The following is a 20,366-nucleotide window of genomic DNA, read 5'->3' as shown; positions in this document are numbered from 1 at the left end:
CACGTCAGGGTTGTGGCAAGGCACGTGGGGTAACTATCAGCTCCTGCCTGGGACTGAGTAGGCAGTTGCTTTGGTCTCGTGTAACTTGTCACTCTGGGAGTCTGGTTATGGAGGCAGTGTTCCTGCAGTACCTGGTGACATGGGTAGGAAATACCTAATTTGGCCTCTAATGCTAAGGCTGTTATCTGGGGAGGTATGGACTGCAAGCTGTCTAGTGCTGGTGGGTGCTGCCTTTGAGTACACTCCAGCCCTTTCTTGAGGTCTTCTCAGCCTTGGTATCAATGGCCATCACTGCTCTGTGCTGGCACGTCTGCTACAGTCTGTAATGCAATGCAGTTACCTTCTAGAGAGAATCTATATTCTTTCCTGGAATGTTAAGTTTTTGTTGTTGTGGGGGTTTTTTTAATGTCTAAATGTCTTGCTCTAGGCAGAGTGACTTCTGTCCCACCTTATTTCGAAGGAGCTGTGATTTCTGCTAGAAGAGAGGTGTTCTTGCCCATAGTTAGTATTCTGCTGCAGTTTCAGCAATATGTGCTATAATACTTCTTCCATAGCTTGTTCATAAGATAATCTCAGGATTTCACCTGAACCATCTACTCTTCTCCTCTGTACCAGAGGAGAAGCTGATTGTCTTCACTTTTGTGTTCTCAGGTCCAATAAAACAAACTTCAAATTTCTGTTTTGTCTGTTTGCAGCCTTGGGTGGGGGTTGTAAAGGCTGAGCCATATTCTCACCAGAGATCTCAAAAGGGATATCGTGCATCTTTCCTGCTTACCCATGTAGGTCTCTAAGGGAACTGCACTGGGTTTGCTGGAGCACAAAGGTTGACTTCTCGCAGGCTCTAACACCTACAGACTGCTGATGCAAAGTAATCTGCTGACCTTTAGCAAGGACTTGCATTAACTGAATTTGTGTAGCTGTTGAGGATAGGAGAGCAGTGCTGCAGTCTGTGCCTCGTGGGCTCAGTTGAGAATCTTCATCTTGCCACTCAGAGGTGATTTATTGACAGCCAGCAAAAGCACAGTCCGCACACTTGCTTCTGCAAAGAGCAGAGAATACCTGAGTACAGAAATTTTGTGGGAGGATAAAGAGTTGCAGAGGTTCGTGCAAAGGCTTGAGATTTTCCTTTTAGGGGAGCAGAGTGAAGGACCGGTGCTGCTCATTTGCCTGCCTCCTTGCTGCAGGTAGGCTCTGTGTCCCATGTGTTGCTGTAACTGCAGTTTGCGTACATGCCTGGCATTTGCAGTATCTTGTATTTAAGCTGCATCCTGAGGTGCTGTGCTTTCTGTGGGAAGTTATTGCTCAGCTTTCCTGATGTCTGGAGCTCCATTCCACCTCCATTGTTGTCTAGACAGCACTGACATTGCATCCTGACAGTCTGACTGGGGCTGTAAGGTAAACTTCCTTCAGCAGGCAAAGGAAGAGCATTTGTCCTGGGACTTAGATATTAAATTGTAAAGCTAAAAGCATTCTGACTCTTCACCCTTGGCAATATAGGAACTGCCACGTTGTTTTATTTTCATTATATGTGATCACTACTGAGCTGTTAAGAGAAAATTACTTTCTATTTCAGTAAACTCAATTCTGGTTTCAGACTGACTGTGCATCAGATGCTTAATTTGGAACCCACTCTCTTGGTGAAATTAAAAATTCAAATCTCTAAGCTGTAGTACTCAAACTGTGCTTGAATTAGAAATTGACTGCTGTCAACGTGCTCTCTCACTTCACTCCCTTTTTTTTTTTTTTTTTTTTTTTTTGTTCCTCCCTCCTCTCCCCTGCAATGAGTTTTATATTAAGAGTCTTGCTGCAGATGATCTGACTGAGCAGAAGTAGTGGGAATCCACACTGTCACTCTGTAGACAGAGTGATGAAAGAGAAGTGTGGTGTGTTAAATAGACCATGCTTGAAAAAGACTGCTGTGTACTAATTTCAGTTACACACGTGTTTGGTGAAATACTCTTATAGGATATGACTGCAAACCCGTTAAGTGTTGTTTGCAAATTAATTTAGGACCTAACCAGACTTCACAGCTGCTTTGCAAAATCTTTGCTACCCTATTTCTATGTAATATTTAAAGCTGTTCTCAGATCTTCAGAAAGAAACGGAGTTTTCACCTCTTGACATTTGCATGGACTGCCTCTACAGGCTTTTGCACTGAAACTGGGAACAAAAGCTTTTTTCCCCAGGAAGAAAGTGAAGAAACTTAAAAACCCCCAAAACTACCGAAATAAGCATTGGCTCTCTGTTGTGAATGTTCTCTAGGCTTGCAACGCCTGTGTCCTCTTGCTGCTTTGGAAAGTGGATAAATTATTTATTTAATTATAAGTTGAAAAGAATTATACCCTGAGGTTTAAAACAAATTGGTCTGGGTATTTGTGGGGAAGTTAAGTGTCTTCTGTTATTGACTGTGTCAAAGGCATCCGGTGCTGGTACCAGCTTGTTTTCCCAGACCTGCTCATGTTCTCCCCCAGGGTGTTTCGTTGTCCATCAGGTGCTCCACAGGATGGAAAGCAGAGCTTGGGTGTAGGGTAAGTGATGACTGGGAGCCTGAAGAGCTAACTGTTACGTTAGACAGTTGATTATGTGAGTTTGGCAGTTCCAACTAGCCTAGACTGATAGCAGTGGGCTGGGTGAAATCTGAGTGAGCTGTATAAGTAGGTTTGGAGACTGGGTTGAGGCTCATCAACCAGAGATGAAATTTGAATGTGAGATGTAGTAACAGCCCAAGAATGAGATGTGTGAGGAGTTGCTGTAATAGGATTATGATAAAGATTATTCCACAGGTCTTGGGCTTCCCTGGCTTTTTATGTTTTTGTTTTTTGTTTTGGTTTCTTTTTTTCTTGGGACTCCTGTAGCAGTAGCTGGCTGCATGAAAACAAAAATGAAAAGAGCAGAAATGTCTTTTTTTTGGCAATACCATGCTATGTAAGTCATGCTTTATTGAGACAGCGTGGAGTCACCTGACTGTTCTAGAGTGAATTTGGCCACTTGCTTTTCTGGCCAGCAAAATGAGTTTCCTTGTAATGCCACAGTGGAGAAGTTGGGTGGTGTCATTTTCATTCAGTGCAGAGGAATGCAGTTTTCTGTAACAGCCAAAAACCTTCGGTCTCTGGTTGCCATCCTTAGGGTGCTGATGAGTTATCAAACAGGCCTTCACAGTAGAACTGCATGCTTTTGCAAGCTGGATACTTATTGTATTTTTAAATTTTAGAAGATCAGAAAGGCATATTTCTGGTTTTTGTCACGCATAGGCCCTGATTCAGCAAGGCTTTTTTCCTTGAGAAAAAAGTCTGCTTTTGTGCATGTTCAGTCCACTGCTGAATACTGATAGGTGCAGATGGTTTTTAATATGTTGGTAGCATCAAGCACAATTACAATAAGTGATTAAGGAAAGGTGTGTTTCTCTTAATATCCCTGACTAAATAGGCAATTGTCACTGACATGAGAAGTGTTTGATATTTACTGGCTTACTTTTTAATAGATTTTTCTTTCTTAGTGTTAAGGCAAAACCGGGTTTAAACCTCTTCTTGAGTGGGAAAAAAAGTTGATGGGCATATTGAAACTGGTGTCAGGTAATGTGATTCTTACTCTAGAGAGAGAGGCTGCAGTTTCAATAAATGGCTTAAAATGAGTTGTTGCATTAAGGAGATAAGAGGCTAAATGTAACAACTGGATGACTTGTGCATTATGGGAGTACGTCAATAAAAATACGATTATTTAAACACTGGCTAAGAAAGACCACTCTGACTTCTAAAATGCACAACTCTTTGTTTTTTCTAATGAAGAATAGAAATGAACATGCATGTAATGATTTCAGAGAATATTTTCTGTGTGATGTCTTGGAAATTTAACAGTTGAATAACTGAACCCAGCTTACAACCTTAGAAATCACAGGAAGCCTTGGTGAGGTAATAATCTGTAAATGGTATCAAATACAGTGTAGCTCAGCCATTGCTTGACTTCTACAGATACACTTCGTAAAATGCTAGATAGATCAAAGTCTAGTTAACATTCAGTAAGTTGAAAAAGCTAAATGAGGCATTTGCATTTTAGGAGTTACAAAAATATTTAGAATTAACTTTCTTTGAAAGCTTATTTGTGTGAAGAGACAGTGCTGGTTTGTTTTAACATAGTGTCATCTTATTTTGAGTCAAAATATAGCTGATTAGGAATATACAAAATTTTATGTATTTTTATGATGTAGGAACTGAACAGTAATGGTTGTTGTTATGTCAGATTGATTAGTCCCTAAGAATGGTTTATTTTTGTTTAGGTTAAACATTTGTGTGTTTCTGTGTTTGTAAATAATATTTTCATCTCACTCACTTTGTTTGCATACAGTTTAATGCAGGTGTTTAAGGCTTCCTTGACAGAAGCAGCACTACAGAAATTGCTTGGAGCAGTGCTTTGATTGTTGGCTTTGAAGATGACCAAATATCTTTTCATCCACACCACAGTTACCACTCACGAATGTTCTGAAGGTGAATTTGTTATTAAAAAAAATCAACTGTGTATAAAGAGTTGAGCTCTCTTTAAAGCCGCATATATAATTTCTTGGTTACTTTCAAGGAGAAGTTAGTGAGTCTACAAGCATTCTACCTAATGTGTTTAAAGCAGGGGTGGGGAGGTACTTGCTTCAGAGTTTCTGTACTGACCTATAAAATCCTACTGGACTTTACAAAATTGGAAGGTAGTTACACCTGTCTGTCCACAGATGCTACTGGAGCGTTTGGTCAAAAAACTGGACTGCCACTTTTGTGGCTGAAAAGAAAGACCGATCATCAAAAATAAATTAGATGACTATTCTGCTATCCTTTAGTGTCAGGCTGGGCACAAGAGAATGGGCTCTTTTTGTCAGTGGGAAATGATTTTTAGCTTCTCCTCTCATTCTTCTTACTGCTTCATCTGAGATGTGAACAGCTTGCTGATCATGCCTTGCTTTACAACAATAAACTTTTTTTTTTTCTTTCCTCTTCTCTCCTGTTCTCTGTCTCTGAGCTGTTAGTTTTTCTGAAATGTTGGTCAACAGGAAAGATTGTTCTGTTGAAAGAGCTATTGTAATTATTTCTGGGCTTTCATTATTTGGATTTGAAGCAATATGCATGTAATCTGACATTAGAATATACATTGCATTATCTTCTAGGATTGCAAATGTATATTTTTTGAAAGTTGATTTGCAATATTACAATTGAAAGGCCCTCCTTCCATTTGTGACTTTTTTCTAAGTGCATGTCTCATGCATGACGCACTGTAATGTAGGGCTTAATACCTTCAGTTGTCTCAGTGGTCCAGGGTACCATTTTGATAGTTTTGTGGTTAATTGCCATCAGTTATTTGACGTGCTTGAAACAGAGGGAATGACAAGAAAAAAACGAGGCCTGTCTTTTTCCAAGGAGCTAGCTGAATTGGTTCAGTGTAGTTTCTGTATCTGATGAGTAGACAAAGCAAACTATGGTTGGAAGGCTGTGCAGAAAAGCAAAGTCTTTGTAACTAAATTTGAGATACATTGTAATAAAAAAACCTCAAATTACTCCAATCTTCAGAAAAGGAACATGGCATGAGGGTAGACAGCACACAAACAATATACCCAAAGCCATAGTAACATCCTGGCTGGATTTTGTGATGGCTGAGGGCACTGTGACTACTCTCCAGCTGAAGCTGGGGGTCAGGCTGCAGCCTCCTCCTCCCTCCCTTATCTTTTGGGGAATGCGTGGGTGTTCGTATTGAGGTGCTGGTCCCAGCTCTGTGCCTGTCCACCTCTGCCTTGCGCTTAGGTGCAGCTACAGTGGGGCTAAGGACTTGCAGCCCTCTCCTCATAGCATCCTCTGAACAGCTTGTGGCTTGGACTGTAATCTTTAGCATAATTCAAGCAGCGGTACCTCTCTGGTAGCCAGATGAGGGACTGGTGTTGCTGGACTCGCCAGGAGGCAGACCCGGAGTGCGTAAAGTAGCTGAACGGTAAAGCTGTCTATAGAGAGTTACCTGTGAACACTGGGAGGAGCGCAGAGGTGCGTGGGTTTTGTGTGGACTAGTTCAGGATGCTGGAATTGTACCGTGTTGGCTCAAATAATTTTTAGAATTGCATCCAGTTCATTTGGAGCAAATATCTAACACTTTGCTCTATTTAAACTTTACTTACGTTAGCTTAGTTTAAATTTGGTGTTTAAAGAGCTGTAATTATCTGTCTGCTTTAGAAATTCATAGTGATTTAGTGACATCAATTTTAAACTGATTTTAATTAAGCCGAAGAACCTTTTCCATTTTTACTGACGAGGCCTGTAACTAGCCTTTGTGAACGGCGATGAAGTATACCCACTCTTAGAATGACTTTTTTGTGCGTGACTGATTTCTTCTGCTGCAGGCAAATTTAGGCTCTTATTTTGTATATAAACTGAAAGACTTAAATTCTGAAAAACATTTTGTTTAATTTTTGTTCACTTACTCCAAGAGCAGGTTCTATTTGTGAACACTTCTATTAAATTACTCCCAGTACAACATTTCCCTGTCTTTTTATAGTAGACAGGCTGGTGGACTCTGTGACCTTTTTAATTTCTGATGTCTGTGATGCTTTTTCCTCTGACAAAAGAGAATGTGAGTGACAGCTGGGGTATTCTAATTTATGGTGATAGGAAGCAGAATACAGGAGCTTAACTGCAGTCCCTTGATGAGATGTGCCACTATTCTGGTATGTGGAAAATGTATAAATTGGTTTCATTGAAGGTTATTTGGAGAGTGTAGTGAAGGATGGGAGAAACCTCCTGGGAAGTTTCAGGTCTAATGCTTACATTTTTTTATAGGATGTCATTGTAGTGAGGTGTGTCTGAACCTGTGTTAGGAGTTGCTGAGGGGCTTAGATTATACACACATCTATCAATGTAATAATTGACAAAGGGTTGTGATTAGAGATTAGTATTAAATATATTGCTTGTAAAGAAAAAAACCAACCTGAAACTTGTCTTTTTGGAAGAGCTGTGTGTGAGTGATGAGAATATTTATAACACCTAGATTCTGGCAATTGATTCTGTTTCAATGAGTAGAGGGCAGCTATTGAGGGTGTAATTCAGATGGTCACTAGCTCTCTTTGAAGGGTGACTCTGGCAAATGTGTCTAGTCAATGTATTTTTGTGATACAAGCTCTGCACCACCATCCACTTTGTATTCCCATTGATTGTGTGCAGCACAGACGAATGGAATACCTTTTGACTAGCAGTAAATCCATAAGAAACTGAAATTAGTCACCATGTATTCTTTCACCCACAATTTTTTACATAGACATTTGCAGAAAATGAAGACAAGTCACCACATTCTGATCTCCCACTTTTAATGTTTACTGTGGGTCTTTTTTATCTTGATTCTTTCTATTCTGCTCTGCAAACAGCAAACTTACTTTTTCATCTACGTAAGGTGTATGTGGGGAAATTGAGGTACTGGGCAGAAGCCCTTTCTTAATGACATTAATCACCAAGCATGTGATGGCATTAGTTTCTAGGATTGATGGTCCTGCATGCAAAACTTGAATTTTACATTTTGGATAATAGGTAGTACAGTAGATCTAACTGACATCTTGTCATTAGACTGACATCTGCAGCCATGGAGTGTTACAGAGTTGCATCTGTTCTGGAAGCAGAATCTAAATCATTTGTTCGTGCTAATAAAACATGGATGTGAACACAAGGAACTGGACATGAGCGACAACTGATTATGCACATAATTTTTTTGTGAGTATGGTTCCTATCTTTTTCATGCAGATTTGGTCCTATCCTAGATGTGCCTGTAAGTCTGAAAGTCGTTCTGGATCAGAGAGACTTGAACAAGGTCTGTGCTTTAGCATGCTGCTAAGCAAATGGAGAGTGAAGCAGCACGGAGTGGTGCTATGAGAAGGGAAGATGATGTGATTTACTGTACCTAGATTTGTGTCCTGAGGAACATGATTATGTTAGCAAGTTCCCTTAAAAGCAGATGCAAACTCTTTAGGAAGCTGAACAAATATACACAGTGTTCTCCAGCAACACCTTTTCTCCTTTATCTGCAACATGGTCAATGTCTTTGTTTTGTTGAAATGGAAAGTGATGCACTGTTTGAAATTCCTGAAACAATTATTTTCAGGTGCTGCAAGACGTTAAGCCTAAAAAGCTGCAGAAACACTTTAATGACTTTTTTTTTTTTTTCCCCCCTCCCCAGATGGTCAGGAGCACTTAATGCCCACAGGCTCTCTTCGTAAAAAGAAACTGGCAAGAAGACCTGGGTACATGAGGCCAGAAGCTCAGCAACAGATAGAGTTTCAGTCCCTGGGTGCCTGCAAACTGTTCAGCCCAGAAGAACTCAAACATGGCAGGCAGCATTGTGGAGGCTTTGAGAACTGCTCTCTCTGCAGACAACGCCAGAATAACTTTGAATTCTCATGCTGTAGTGCAGCAAATAGTGCTGTAGTTCCTGCTAATGGAATAACAACGTTGCCTACTACTAGAAATGTGTCAGGATGCTGCAGAAATCTTTCCTGTTGCACGAGTCTACAGTCAAAAAACAAAGCGATAGCAGTTTACTCTGCTGGAGCAACAAGCAAAGGAGATGTTTCTGCCGTATTGCGTACACGGAAGAAAAGCCACAGTGCTGAAGTGAGCAAGCCCCCAAACATGTATGCTTTGGATCAGACAGAAGTGAATAACAACTGTGAATATCAAAACAGAGATGTTTCTCGTTCTGTTGGTGCACGTGATAGCTTTACTTCAAATTTCAGCTTCATACAGCTCTCCCTGAACTTGGCGTCTGGAGTAAGCGAAGCTGAAGACAGGTTAGCTATCAAGGAAGCTGAGTATGTTCTGGATCCCAGCATCACAGGATATCTGCAGAAGCCAGAAGAGATGGCACAAACTTGTGAGCACTTGGGAGCTTTGCATTGCTTCTCCAGGCCCAGTCAGGAGTTGGAGTATGAAAATGAGACCACAGTGAACGATAAATTACAGGACTGTGAGACTGTTTCTCTCTCTGATACAGATGCAACATTTTCATATTCTACAGACTCCTCAGATGCAGCATCTGCTGGCTCTTCTGCCACCTCAGGCTATGAAAGTAGCTTTACTGTTAGCGACCATAACTGGCATACTTTGATGCAAAAATATGAACCAGTGCTACAGGACTGCCTGCTTGGCAATCGGAGTACGTTAAAGGTTAGTAATCTCACTTAATCTTTGATTCGTCCCCCTGGCCCTCAAAGCATTTGTATTCATAGCGCTGAACTCAAAGTTGTTGTAGGAGTTGGGATATTAATGGCATTTTGTAGCATAGAGGCTTATAGTAACACTCCAAATGAGAAAAGTGAAAGAACCGGTTTAGTGTTCTTTTTTTTTTTCTTAAAAAAAGGTGACGTTGCAGTATTGTATTCCTGTATTCTACTGAAACTGTGATCCTCTCGGTTCTAATATGTCACATGTCACTTTCTGAATTGAACAATTACCATTTTCTTTCAAAGGTGGCTATTTTGTCTGCAGTTTAGAGAATATGTAGTATACTGTAGTTTGGGGGTGAACTTTGGGGTGGTAAGAACTATTTTCTTAAAGCACCACGATTTAGCAACACTAAGCTTTGTAACTGGAAATGTGTAAGTTTAGCCAAAAATTTCTTAGTGAGACACCTGTATGAGAGTAGCCTGTAATCTAATAGATGGGTACTCTTCCCGCACAAAGAAAAATGATGATCAAGTCCCTTCCCCAACTCCAGCTGGAAGCTGAACCTTGTTTTCTCCTTCCAACCCAGAGGAATAGTGGTCTGTTGAGTCAGGAGTACCTTCTCACATGTGTGTATACCCACATGTATAACATGTACACAGGCAGTATTGTTCATTGTGTTCTTTGTGGGAGAGGGGCAGGGAAACTTCAAGAAGGCTCAGTTATATTTTGTTATACAGTTTTTGGAATGACAGGGTGGGCATCAGAGAGAAACCATTCTGAGCTTACCTGCAATAAGGAGTCAAATACTGGCTTTATTGTGCATGCAGGAGGCAGCAGTCCAGAGATTAATGTGGACACAATGGACTCTCGTGACTTCTCAGCTCAGTCATACTTACTGGGATGCACTGTATTGTCTTTAGGCCTGATGAAACAACCTGCTATGGGGAGACTTCGCACAACCCTGCTGTCTGGGCAAGACAGAAGGTGGAGGAACTTTTATTCCTACTTTGCTCTCCATAGCATCTGACCTGGGCTTATGATGCTCTCTAATACTTCCTTTTCGTAGAGGATGCATGTAGGACTCCCAACTAGGTTCTCTTATTTACAGACTTCACACACATTGACATGGAGCAGTTTCTTTGGGTTAATGCCTGGAATGACAGCGTACCCATAGAGTCTGGGGTGGTTTGGGAAATTAATTCGCTGCAAATTTGGGAATATATAACATAATAAAAATAGGGAATTATTTTTCTGCCTTTTCATAATGCTTATTTGATAGGCATGAAAGAAACATTGCTATCTTAAATTTCTGTATTCATTAATTCATTGAATACAGAATTAGGTTTTGTGCCTTCAGATGGCTTTGCTCTTGGTTAGCCAGTTGTGGATGTTTAATTTGAAACACCTTCGTATTGTAATGATAGCGAGCAAGTCTCCAACTTTCCAGAAAGGAACAAAGGCAACTGTAGTCAAGAAAAGACGACAATACCAGAGTTTTTAAAATCAGGCTTTTTCTGTACTTTTTCTTTAAATAAGCCCAAAGAGTGATCATCACATGGTACAGATAGAGAACTTGCCATGCTGAAACAGCTCTTTGATTAGTTGAGCTCCAAATGTCTTATCAGCCTGCAAATAGAAAGCGCTTTACTGTGAACAGTGTCAGTCAGTTTTCCATGGGCGTGCCTGGGCTGTGGTACCCAAGCAGACTTAAATGACCTGCCGCTGTTAGTGCATGATGGAATAAACACTGCAAACAGCAGCAAAGTCATACTCTCCGTATAGATGGTTGTTATACATCATATATATGAAAAAAGTGTCATTGGAATCATTCATACTGCAGGCTTCTTTAAAACTCTATCAAAAGTATGGCATAAAATACAGAAAATAATTTATGGTGAAGGTTCAGAGCTCCTCCCTTCAATATGTTGCACATTCCTTCCCAGTTGCAGAGAAAAAAGATTGAGGTTTCAGGATATGAAAAAGAAAACAAAATAAAGACTTGAGGAAAAGGAAATATATACAGTGTTGGATTTTTTTTGTTTTGTTTTTCTTTTGGAGCATCCTGTAGCTTATTACTAATCAAGCATTTTTTGATTCTTTTCTGGCTTTATTTTTTATAGTTCTCTGACTAGTGCACTTTAATGTACCGTATTTAGGAGGGACACCGTTAATTTAAATGCCTTACCTAATTTGTGTGTCGGTTGTGTAGTCACGATAACTGACTGTTTCTATTAAACTGTTGACTGGCTGTACCTATTTTTTCTCTATGCAGTTTAGAGTTTAAATATAGGGATTTAAATATGAAAGAGTTTCAGGGAGGAGTGAAATCTTACGTAAATGCAGAATGTCTTGTGCTGGAAAATATTTTCCCAAGCACTTTCAGGCCTTGGGCTATATGCTGATTTTTTTTTTTTTCCAGACTTGCCTTTTTCAGTGCTGATAATGTCTTGTTTGGTACAGGTCATGTATACATTTAATAAGAAGAAAACAAATTTTGGTCTTGTAGCTGTAACTATGTGACTGGCATCACAACGAGGAGAGGACCACCAACCTTCTAACCAAATTCTTCTAGGAGTAAAAACTTGTAATGGCATCTGAATGACACCTAGCCTTGCAAATTTTTAGTAAATTTAGAACTTTGATCCAGACCCTTCCTCTTAGCAAAGAGAAGCAGTAACTTTTGAAATAAAACTTTATTGTGTAAGAGTTTCTTTTTGGGTGTAAAAGCGCACTCTGTATGTGGCGTAGGCATTCTTGGTGTTTTGCTTTTTACCCCACCCAGCAGTGCAAACATTTCTGAAAATGCAAATGTAAATGTTAGGTAGATGAGCCTAAATTATATTTTAATAAAACTTCATTGTCTGCACATGAACACAACGTTGTGTGCCATAACATGAGTACACCTGTTCCAAAATATTCATAGTGTATTTCTCTTCTTACTTACAGAAGAAAATGTGGTTTGCATATGGAAGTTCTTACTTTGTTCTGTGGAAAACTCAGGCAAAAAATTGTTTGAATGTGCTCAAGAACACACTGTTGAGTACAGTGTGATCAGAAGTAGATGTCATGCTAACAGAATCCTCTAATAATCCTTACTTTGATTTATTCAAAGAGTGCAAAATATCCTATGATCACTTTTGCTTTTCAAATATTGTTTTCTATTCTCTGCGTGTTTGGACTAAAGCCATGTTTGGCTCAAGTAGCTGCAGTTCAGCTGAATTCCAAATACGTCTGTCCACTTAACAAATGTTGTGCTTAAACTCTCAAAATTGAGCCCTTGTAGTGATGTAGTCATCCGTTAATTTTATATTATGTAGAGGTTAATAGTCTAAATGTTTTAAAATGCAACTTCATAATGAAATTGTTTCTCTTTGCATAGATAAAATCCTTGATCTTACAGCTTCAGAGGCTTCAGGAAAAAGCAATAGCGGAAGATGACTATGATAGAGGTGAGAATTGTTCCTCCCTATCTTCCACTGGATCATGTTGCTTTTTTTTTCTCCTTCTCCCTTTCTCCTCTATTAATTTTATTTTATATTTGCTACATAGCAGTAGGTAGGTGTGGAAAACTGGTTCAATGAACCGTACTGTTTGTTCTGTTGTATGGCAGAAACAAATTAAAGAAAGAAGTAGGTCAGCAGCAGGTAGCAACAGCTTTTATTTTCTTGAGCCACATCACCATGTGGGAAGGTTGAAATCCAAATATCCACCATCTGGATCAGCTGTTTTGAAGCAGCATGGCTTCTAAAAATGAAGAAATGAATGAAAGCTTTGAAAGGAGAAAGGGCAGGCACTGGCTGCTCTACAGATCACACTGACATTGTGATTTGTTGCTTGCCACATTTAGTCATGACACTACAAGAGGACTCAAACACGGAAATGAGGTCAGTAGCTAATATAAAAGTGAAAGGTACTGTGCTGTGGGATTAACTTGATGTCCACTGAGTTGAATCAAAACCAGCTAGAGAATAAGGTGGTGATACAGCTGCTGGCAAATATCTGTGTTTGAGTAGTGCTTTTCCTTTCAAATGCCTTGGCACCTCTGGTAAGTTGTGTGTGTGCACGTGTTGTTAATGAGAGTGTCTATTAATACACATCGCAGGTTTCTTATTGTTTCTTGTTATGGTAGTCTGTGTTCAGGTACTCCTATTTTCTTAGTCTTGAGGTTCTAGATTAAATTCTTCCTGACAGATCTGTCTTCAGTTGGGAAGCCCTGCAAACATTTCAGTGAAATCTGCATGGGTACTTCAGAGAAAAAGGCTGGAAAAAGATAGTTTCCTTCCTGATACTTTTTTATTCTCAGCTTTTAGGGGTTGAGAGATGGTCGAACTTGTGGTTCGCCTTTCAAAATTAGTGTGTGAAGCTTTGCAGTTGCACCATGGCTTTGTTTCCCTACCACCAAAGGTATACCCCAAGACAACTAAAATGTGTTTTAATCGTGTCTGGGGAGTAGATGGGTAGCCCTTTTGCAAGCGTGGTTCTTGAGAGGCTTTGTCTTGGGTTCCTTCATCTCTTTGAAAACTGGAACTCCCTCTTCACACAGGCATTCTCAGAAAATGTTATGCTCCAAGCATGCACATGACAATGCATCCTTAATTTTAGGAATTTTTAATTTTTGAGTCCTTGGCCTGTTTTCTGTTATACTGGTCTTTATTCCTTTTTTGGTACAACTGTCAGCGGGTTTTTTTGTGACTACTTTTCATTATTTGCATGGTATCTGAACTGGCTTCCTTAGTTTTTCTTTTGTGAAACACAGGTAGTGTATCTCCAGGGAAAGACTCACGTGGAGAAGGTGCAGTGCTAAAGAAGAATTAGAGCTGTGACCTTCCCTCCTTCTCTTGCAGTGCCAAAGTTTCCACCTTTGCTTTTAGAGCTGTGTCGCTGCTTCTGGTGGAGAACAAAGTACTGCATGGCGTGAAGTGAAGTTTGAAATCTTATTAAAGAGTTTACAGGTTGGCCCAGTACCAATTTGTTCTCAAATGAAATCTGTAATTAGCCTTCTCTGAAGGGATCTTATTGCCAAATATTGCTAGCAGGCAATGGAATTGCTACAATTGCAAAGCCGTGATGTGGGGCATAAATGGAAATACGTTATCAGGGAGCAGGAGAAGCTGACCCAGTATATGTGGGGTGCTGAGGACATTTTAACTATAATGCTAAAAGGAAAATCATTGTCCCTGTAATTTGGGGGACTTTTTTGAGTATAGACTGAGTCCTCTGTTAAGAACAGAACTCTTTTGAGCTGGAGGTTGTGGTAGTGCTGTGTGTGGTCATAGCGCACAGGTTTTGCTGATTTGAGAGTGCTGCAGGGACAGGGGAGATCGAGTATGATATGAGTAGCAATGAAATGCCCTGTACGTGGAAAAGGTAAGAAGAGGGGAAGGGAGAGCAAGTGGAGGAGAGGTAGGGGTACCTAAGTGTAAAACTAAATTGTCAATTACCGTGGTGTTACTGTGTGTAACTATGTTATCCCTTCAGTGGTCGAGGATCTTCTCCAGCTTCAACCATAGACAAGAACTCAAGAGACTTTCTGACTTCAGCTCTCTAAGAGCCATCCAGTCTTGCAGGAGAGGGCTCGGTCTTTCATGGCAGTTCAGTGGGAGGGAGATGTGTTAGCACTTAAAACTCAGAATTCAGAGTGCTCAAGAGTGGTTTCTGCTGTGTGACACTGCAAACTTGGCAGCTTAAGGAAAGGCAAGCGCTTACTCTCTGACATTGCTGCTTTACTGCTCTCCAGAGCTGTTTGAAAACTCCCACAGTTGATAGTAACTTTTGAAACAGCAGCATAAGTGAAATAAAGGAGAGGGAAAGATGATGTGGTTTTGGTTGTGGCAACGAGACCAGGAAACAGCACACATATAAAGGCAAGTTTTTCCCACTACAAAGCCATGAACAAATTGCAAACAGGTCAGGAATAAGGATATATTTGTTTTTCCCCCTTGCAGAAAAGCAGAACAGATGCTTGCTGTGTGGGTCTGTTAGAGAACATGTGTGTTTTCCAGGTTTGTGTTAATGAGTTAGCATTTATTTCCTGAACAGATGATTTTTTTTTTTTTTTTTTACAGGCTGTTTGGAACCACAACCCCACAGTGCGGTTTAGGAGAAAAGTAAATGCCTGTTTAATTTTTCAGCTTGTTTCTTCCTAGTTTATCTTTTCTTTAGATGTATCTATTTGCTCTGTCTTCCTCCTCCCCTTGGGCTTGGGAGATGCACATCAGAAATGGCTTTTGCCATTGCTTGTTTACCTGTGCCTTCCTAAAGACCTGCTTTGGCATGGTTAGGGTGTTGGTGTAGAGGAGCTTCTGTCAGTCATTCAGGTTTCTTCCTATACTTTCTGGCAGTGCCTTGTGTTTTGGGGGTGTGTGTGGTGGTGGTGATACGTGTGTTCTGAGAGCATTGGAGAGTTGCTTGGGGCAGAGGCCACCCTCCTGTCCCATGTTTGTGCTTATCTGCTAGGGGTGACCGTGTATAGTGCTGTGAGACCTGTGGGGTGTTCTGTCTTCACACTGCAGCCATACTGCAGTATGCAGGTTGTTTCAGATGCAGATGTTCCTTGGCTGTGAAATGTTTGTATGAAATGCTTATTCAGTGAGACGCATCTTCTCAGTCCTGGTTTAGTTTTAAATAGGAACCATTAGGGTGTTACACATTTAATTGCTCGTTCTGAGTTTGTAGGTGGCGAAATATCAAGATGTAGCTAATTTTTTCTGTATTTGCCTGTGGTCTCCTCTTGATGGCCACATTATTGCTTATTTTCAAAGCAGGTACGGTACCATGGGAATATGAAAACAGTGCTTTGCCTTGCGTAGCATATAGTAAAAATTGTTCTGTTCTCCAAGGATCACTTGGAATATTGTCATGGCTCATTATTCATGATGGAGCTTGACAGCTCCAAGGTTAAACACACTGCTGAATACAGGAGGTTAAAAAAAAATAGCATATTTTTGTGTCTGTGGGAGTTGTACCTGCAGTAGAAGCAAGTGTATTTTACTCAGTACAAATCTATTGCCCAGACATTTAAAAATCCTTTTCCTGTTCTTTGCTTCTTGAACTCCTCAACCTTACCTGGCTCAAGGAGCAAATGGGTTGGTAACTAAGTGTCGGGACTGAGTCTTGCTGCTGAACTCCACTACTGGTCACATGCTGTCATCTTACTCAGAAATAGGTTTCTGCAGAACTATTGGGGTTTTTTTTTGTAATTTTTTAATTTTTGTAATTTGTGTGTGCAGGATTGCGAGTGTAAGCATTTACTGGTAACTTCCCTGTGCAATCAGATTATATTTGGAGTTAGGGTTCTCCAGTGAAGATTGTTGAGTAGATCAGAGCAACTCCTCATCTGTCCAACATGGCAGCTAGAATACAGAAACACTTTCACTTGTGGCAAACCTCTCCTGTCTTGACAAACCTATCCTATCTTGGCAATGAAAACTCATGCTGTAGATACATTTAACATCATGTGATCTTTCAGTTATTTTAGCTGAGGTCTCAAAGCTTGAACTTGTGCGCTGCATGCTCTGCAGAAAAATGGTTTGTATGTTGTTTTCTTTTTTCTCTTTGTGCTCTTTGAGACCCCTCCATACCAATTGTCCTTTCCATGTCTCAGGATCTGCAGGGTGTCAAGGACAGAACCCTGCGCTGTGTCGAGTTGGAGTCTTGTTTTGCACGTTTTCCATTGATCACAAGTGTAGGAAAGGAAAGACAAGACTTTGTAGCAGTTAGCCTCCCGTATGTTTACACTAGATGAGATGCTGTTGCTCATTTGAACCAGCTATTTTCTAAGGCAACTGCAGGGAGAGAAAACAATGGAGTATAACGTTAAGTAATGTATGAGTTGAAAATGTCATTTGTTAAACATTATTCAGAAGGAGGTTTTGGCCACTTCTTGTGGTGGTACTTGCAATTGCTGAATTATGCAATAACCCCGAACTCCTGGCCAGATGTATAATTTTTTTGTCTTTTCAAATTTCTTTTTGCACTTTAAACTGGAAAAATATGTTTCCAGTTTAAAGTGCTATATCTAGCTCTTAAATAATTTGATCTTCAAGTAGGTGGGCGATGTGTGGGTTTTTTTTCATTTTCTTTTTTTTTCCCCTTGTAAGAGGTATTTAGAGATGGGGGTTGGATAGAATCCCAGGTTTGCTTCTATTATTTTGAAATAGAATGCTTGCTTGACAGATGGCTGTTATATCAGGACAGAGAAATGAAGGCAAGTTAGCTTCTTTTTGAGGAAGAACAGTGAATTTCAGAGAAGCCATATCTGGAAATAACTCTCAAAGAACATGCCAGTTTGGATTGTACTTGTTTCAGGATGTACTTGTTTTTTTATTTTACTTCCACGTACCTGTGGAAGTAAAATAAAATTTAGCTGTATATTGAGTGAAGTTCTGTATCTGAGGCTACTAATTAAATAAAAGGTGGTGGAGGAGCAGTGCTTCTACAACACAAGAGACTTACCATGAGCTTGTAACTTGCAGTTGCAGGCCATTGAGTTGGAAATGGGTTTGGGGGGACAAACAGGGCTTTCTGTTGTGCTGTAGTATCAGAGCCTTGTTTGATCTCAAGCTTGGGTAAGTCTTTTCAGGTTTAATTTTTCATATTTATAACTTTCCTGTAAAGCTATTAAGACGATGGGGGGAAGGGCCTGTACGAATTCCCAAAACCTAATCTTCCTTGCATGAATGTTGTTTATCCTGTCTTTCTCTGACAAACTCAAATACTCTCTACAAAAGGGTTTACGTGGTTAAGGAAAGTAAATGCTTATATGAAGTATAAATTAGACTTAATTCTCCTTGCAACAAAACAGAGGCACCACAAGCTTTGCAACTCTTCCATCTCGTCTTTATTTCTCTAAGATACCAGTTTGAAATAAAAAGATAGAACTCTTTTTGTCCATACCCTTTTTTGTTTGGTACTAACTGAAACTGTGGACCAAGATGCTGTTGTTTGAATGTCTGGTCTTGGTTTCTGTCTGCTAGAAGCAGTAACAACATCACTGTTTCTTTTTGTGCAGTCAATCTGTGTTGGGCTTATCCAGTTTCTATTTTTTTTGATCACAAAATTGAGACAGGAGTTGAGCCAGTGACAATTTAAAGGTATGAAACTCCTTATCTTGCTGTCAAGTAGACAGCTGGAAGACTGTCAGGCTTTTTTTCTTACACTAATAGAATACAGAAATGGCCCATGTTTATAAGAGGGAGCTCTGGTATGTGTTTCTGGGTACTTGTGCTTGATGTGTTTACTTGTACATGTAGCACATGCATCTTCATCAACCTCTTGAGGCGCTTTAGATGTGAATCCTCATTTTAGCCCAGTTGTTCAGTTTCTGTCATGTCAAGGTGTCTTTGAGGTAGAACAGGATGCTGCTGTTGGTCTGCTTATGCCACACTTTGAAAATGCAGTCATGTTTTCTCCATCTTTAATTCCGTAGCCAATATTGGAGAGGAAGCTGCTGTAGTCATGCAGTATCTCGCTTAGATGGTGCAGCCTAAATATTTTTAGGAAGCAGTAGTATTTTGTGGTGTTCTACTATGCTTGCTTATTTTAATCTTGGCTGGTGTGAAGAGTTTCAGTTACATCTTGTGTTTCTGGAAGCTGCTTGACAAAAAGAAAATTGCTGTAAGTTTTGGCATACCATGTGCTTGGAAGCTTTCTCTACTCCCAGCCATCTGCTGTCGAAAACTGACACTGCGGGCTACCCCTTTTATGATAGTCAGGCTCTATTTCTCAGTCCGTGAAGCAGCCAAGCTGTTCCCAGACAGCCTGGCTAGTCTTTTACAAACAAGCAAGCAATGAAAAAAATAAAAGGCAAAAAAAAAAGCAATTATGGGTAGTTTAAGCGCTTACTTGCTGAATTGCGCTTTGCAGCATAGAGCTCGGTGTAACTCAGGGGAAGTGTTGATGTGCTATCTGCATAGTACCCACTGAGTGACATGTCTCTCCTACTACCCAGCCCATCTGCTTACTTTGCACTTGCAAAAAAAAAAAAATACAGCCCAATTTTATATTCAGATCAGACTTATCTTTCCCTTGTTCTTCAGAAATATTAACTCCAGAAAATTGTCTTTGATTTGCAGTGTGACCACTGGAGACAGTATGACTTAATTCAGCTAACAACTAGAAATTGATTTTGCTGCCCTTGCCTCAGACTTGTGATATAAACGTTTTAAGGGACTGGGTGGGACATCTGCTCTTTTTAATTATTGCCTACATAATAAATGACTGGACGTGGACAGAAACTTCTAGATGGCATGGTAATGCAACTTCTGTGTCGTTGGGGGTTAAAATGATATGAATGACTCTGACTACCATTTGAAAGCAAACATGAAAGGCTTCCAGTGTGAGTCCTCTGTGGGGAACTGATAACAATTCTTTACTGATTGTTGGGGGGTGTCTGGTAAAATTCCTTAATAGGATGCTTTTGTTGGAGATCTCTGCAGACCTTCAGTTGCTTGCCAAACGTCTCCACAAGGTGGGATTGCCTCATGTCAGTTAACTTCTTTCCCTTGATGTTTCCCTCTTGTCCTTGCTGTTCATATGCCCAGACCCAACTGCCTATGCTGGGGTGTATTCATAGTTCTGCAGGCACGTCTGCCCTCTCCGATGCTTCCCTACCCTGTCTTTGGCATGGGCAAGCTTCTGTGTGTTCCTTTCTTACCTTTAGCCCATGGATGTTTTATTCCTCTTAGGACAGTGATAGAGTTGAGGCAATGAGCGTTAATCAGAAAGATGAAGAGGGAAAATTTCAAATTTCTAGCATTCTTATACAATAACATACTTCGGACAAAGAGTTTCTGAGTTTCTAGGAAATGCTGCCTGTGTGAGCATCCAAACTGATACCAGGTAAGTGAGTTTTAAACTCCTCTGTTGATACCATCCTACCAGTCTAATACTAGTCATGATTCCTGGTAGGTTTTGATTTAAGGGGTGGGAAGTGATTGGGACATCTCTGTGCTCACTGCGATTTTTTTAAAGCGTGAAGAAGTAGGTGAATTTAATGAGTTGGTTTGGTTTGATATATGGCAAAGTTGAACAGAAAGCAAAATGAAGTGCTCTGAACCAGAGCCATAATTCAGACGTGATGTTGGAACCAAATACAAATGAAGGTGTACAGCCTTTTTGGTTAGGTCACTGCAGAATGTACTATTCATCTGAGTTATCTGTGGGTGTTCATTCATGCACACCTCTGACATTCCCAAGTGC

The 20,366-nt window shown here is 40.2% G+C and overlaps 1 protein-coding gene across 1 annotated transcript; it reads left to right on the top strand.

Moving 5' to 3' along the window:
• Window positions 1–8,633: 8,633 nt before the first annotated feature.
• On the top strand, window positions 8,634–12,652 carry LOC104495886 (disrupted in schizophrenia 1 homolog; the record flags this gene model as incomplete). Its single annotated transcript, XM_010138927.1, has 2 exons — window positions 8,634–9,167; window positions 12,547–12,652. Coding segments are annotated over exons 1-2 (640 nt in total), but the record flags the coding sequence as incomplete, so codon positions are not given.
• Between the last annotated feature and the right edge of the window lie 7,714 nt (window positions 12,653–20,366).

Source organism: Buceros rhinoceros, unplaced genomic scaffold (assembly GCF_000710305.1).
Source record: "Buceros rhinoceros silvestris isolate BGI_N320 unplaced genomic scaffold, ASM71030v1 scaffold15656, whole genome shotgun sequence".
In the NCBI taxonomy this organism is placed as follows: domain Eukaryota; kingdom Metazoa; phylum Chordata; class Aves; order Bucerotiformes; family Bucerotidae; genus Buceros; species Buceros rhinoceros.
Note: the sequence above shows the minus strand (reverse complement) of the source record. Positions and strands in the feature narration are given on the sequence as shown.